Consider the following 3,469-nt stretch of genomic DNA (forward strand, 5'->3'; position numbering starts at 1 on the left):
GCGCGCCCGCCTGGCCCCGCCCCGCGCACCCAGGCCCCGCCCCCCTCCCTCGCCTGCAGCAGCGGCTCACGGCGCTGGCGCAGCGATGGCGGAGGCCGTGGAGCGCACTGACGAGCTCGTGAGGGAGTACCTGCTGTTCCGCGGCTTTACGCACACGCTGCGGCAGCTGGACGCCGAGATCAAGGCGGACAAGGAGAAAGGGTTCCGGGTGAGGGCCCGGAGGGCGCGGCGCGGGCAGAGGCGGCCCCGAGGGCGACCGGAGCGGGCTCCCCCACCTCAGCACTGCCCTCCGGGGCGGGAGTGGCGCTGTCACCGCTCCGGGGGGACCGTTGATCTCAGCGCGTCTGGCCCTCCGCTTGACACACAAGGAACTGAGGTCCTGAGAGGGAACGTGACTTGCCTGAAGTTGCCCAGCGAGTCAGGAGCATCGCTGAGGCTGGAGCCCAGGTGCCCTGCCCTGACTCCTGGTCCAGGTCTGGGTCCTCCGCTCCAGCCTCCCAGCAGGTGCTGGCCAGTTGGCCAGGATGGAGATAAGGGTTTTAGAAGCTAAGAATGGGTAGACAGTTCTGAGTTTGGGCAACAGAAACATTCAAAAGTTGGCTTCCGATGTCATCGGGAGCAAAGGGGTCTGCAGTCCAAAATGTTAGCAGGGTTCAAGCACCTTTTGATGTTCGTTTAAAATGGCTTTGTCGGTGACTTATTGGCAATTTTGCCCCTCCGGTTCAGGAGGACTTTGTTGTACGATTTAAACAATGTATTTCCTCTGCTCAGACGTGGTTTTCTGTTGAGAAGTTCTTGGAATTTGTGTGTGATCTGTGTGTTTGCTGACTCTAATTGGTGTTGGGAGGCGAACTGAGAGGCAGGGAGCTTGTAGCAAGAACACGGAGGAAGTTAGGAGACCTGAGGTCTCGTCTTGCCAAACTAGTGGTACTTAGTGGCAAAAGGAAAGCATTTCGGCTCTCCAAGCCTCAGTGTCCTGCTCCGTAAAATGGGGATGTTCCTGGGATACCTGGGTGGCTCAGTCGGCTTAGCGCCGGACTCTTGATTTCAGCTCAGGTTTTGATCTCAGGGAGGTGGGATTGATCTCAGGGGCTGGGCATCCTCGCTGCCTTGTGTGCTCTCTCTTAAAAAAAAAAAAAAAAAAAGGGATGTTGAATTTGTACTGGTATCTAAAACCTTTTACAGACTGTGTATGTACTCTGGTGTGATTTCCCAGGAGGAGGTGACTTCTTTGGCTGACACTCTGAGCCGCTGGAGGGGCTGTTAGTAATACTTCCATGACTTGAAGGAGTCTTGGACTTGTGGAATGGTGGAGCTGGGAGGAGGGTTATGGAGGTTGCCTCTCTTTTTTTTCGTTTTTTGAAATCGTAGGCAACCGGGACCACAGAGTCGAAGTGACTTTGTCAAGTTGGTTGAGTAAGCCAGACACAGATCCAAGGCCTAGACCCAGACCTCCTGCTTTCTGGGCCAGAGTGCTTTTACACTTGAACTTTCCATGCTTGCGGGAGGGTCAAACCACCTATCTAACATCAGGAACTAACTCAAAAGCTATTACATTACCATGTTTTGAATGTTTTCTAGATTGCTCACTTAGAAAAAATTCTAATCTTCGAAGCCCAAGGAAGAGGCAAAAGGTGTATTAACTGGGTGAAGTGATGGGAAAATTCCCTCTTGTCCTTCACCGCCACCTGTGTCCCATCATTCTCCACCAGGTGGACAAGATTGTGGACCAGCTGCAACAATTAATGCAGGTGTATGACTTGGCCGCCCTTCGGGATTACTGGAGCTACCTGGAACGTAGGCTCTTCAGCCGCTTGGAGGATATATATAGACCCACCATCAACAAGCTGAAAACCAGCCTGTTCCGCTTTTATCTCGTCTACACGATCCAGGTGCTTGTTAGTTCAGGGAATTCCTTGGAGACAGTTCTTTGATTCTGAAATAGGTTTTCTTTTAACTTCTAGGGAGGGCCGTCTATGTTGCTCTGGGAAAGAGTGGGATAATCACAACGCCAATTATTTTTGACTGTTTTCCTACTTTTTTTTTTTTCCCTTCTCATGTGTAGATCATCTGACTTGTCTTCCTCATTCCTATTTCCTCTCTTGTTTGAAGCACATAAGCCTGGGTGGCGTTTTAAAGGATATAAGTAGGTGGGTGAAAGCTTGAGGAATAAAGCTTATAGCCTCCCTGGGGGAATAAGTCACTTCGATTATTTGAAAATCCACAAGGAATTAATTTGTTAGGATGGCATTTAGATTCAGGACTGCAGTTTGGACCAGCTTCTTTGAACTTACAAGGAACTCTGAGAAAAGAGTGATGTCCTTTATTTTACGGAGTCTGTAGACTCCGTTCGGCCACTTACCTGGCAGGCTGATGTCCAAAGGCTAATGAAGAGTCTTTCTTCCGGACTTCTGTCTCTTCCCCCGTTTTGCTACCTCCTTTTTGTCTTCGCAGACAAACAGAAATGACAAGGCCCAAGAGTTCTTTGCAAAGCAGGCCGCAGAGCTCCAGAACCAGGCCGAGTGGAAGGATTGGTTTGTCCTGCCCTTCCTGCCGTCCCCAGACACCAACCCCGCCTTCGCCACGTACTTCTCTCGACAGTGGGCCGACACCTTCATCGTGTCGCTGCACAACTTCCTGAGCGTGCTGTTTCAGTGCATGCATATCCTTCCAGCCGCCTTGGCGGGGGTTCCAGACAGCGAGCTCAGGGGCCACTGCTCCCCGCGCAGTTGCTGCTTCCACAGAATGCCCGAAGGTGGCTGTCATGTGTTACGTGAGGGGGCTGGACGGGCTGTGGTTATTTTTGTCAGCAGGCCAGGCAGTTGTACATCTTCGTCCTGACGCGGCTGCTAAACAGCTGATGTGCGTGAGCAGGGAGTGAGGTAGCAGTGGGGTACGGACGCCTGGCCCTGTGGGGAGCCCCCAGGGCTTGCTGCTGCTTAGAGGAACCGGCCAGCCGCGAATGCCCTCTCCCTGGAATGCCCTCTCCCTGCGTGCCCTGTGCCCCCGAGGGCGTTACTTGCGTCTGTTGAGATTAGGTTGTAGGTCAGCACTTGGGTTAGAACTTCCTGTGTTTGCGTTTGGGTCACTCTCTGACAGGGACCTCAGAGTCGCTAGAAAACAGAGCAGCTTTAAGAATATATGTGTGAGTATTGAGAGAGAGAGAGAAAGAGAGAGAATATCAATAATTTATAGCCTACCATGGTTACCATTTTGCGCGGAAAGCCTGCCTTCTTGAGGCCCAGGGCATCCCCCACTGCTCATGCTATCTAGGCTGGAATTCTAGAGGGGAAGGGAGTCCGGTTTGAATGGTGAGTCACTGATAAATCGGGCGTTGTAGAGGCCCGCCCACAGGTGGCTACTTTGGCCTCTGGAAGGGGCACCTTTTGGTGGAGGCAGGAAGGGTGCCCTTTCCTTTTGTATTGTGGGTCCGGGGGTCAATTCTACTCTTGCCGGGGACAGCCACCCC

At 52.7% G+C, this 3,469-nt stretch overlaps 1 protein-coding gene across 1 annotated transcript in view; it reads left to right on the forward strand.

Annotated features, from left to right (window-relative positions):
• The first annotated feature begins 75 nt into the window (after nt 1-75).
• WDR91 (WD repeat domain 91) overlaps nt 76-3,469 on the forward strand; it is a 27,724-nt gene continuing 24,330 nt past the window's right edge. Inside the window, exons 1-3 of the mRNA XM_077770680.1 lie at nt 76-208; nt 1,713-1,892; nt 2,455-2,661. Of these exons, the coding sequence (XP_077626806.1) occupies nt 86-208; nt 1,713-1,892; nt 2,455-2,661 (510 nt within the window). The 5' untranslated portion in view covers nt 76-85. The remainder of the gene's footprint in view (nt 209-1,712; nt 1,893-2,454; nt 2,662-3,469) is intronic.

Source organism: Crocuta crocuta, unplaced genomic scaffold, assembly GCF_008692635.1.
Source record: "Crocuta crocuta isolate KB4526 unplaced genomic scaffold, BGI_CrCroc_1.0 scaffold266, whole genome shotgun sequence".
In the NCBI taxonomy this organism is placed as follows: domain Eukaryota; kingdom Metazoa; phylum Chordata; class Mammalia; order Carnivora; family Hyaenidae; genus Crocuta; species Crocuta crocuta.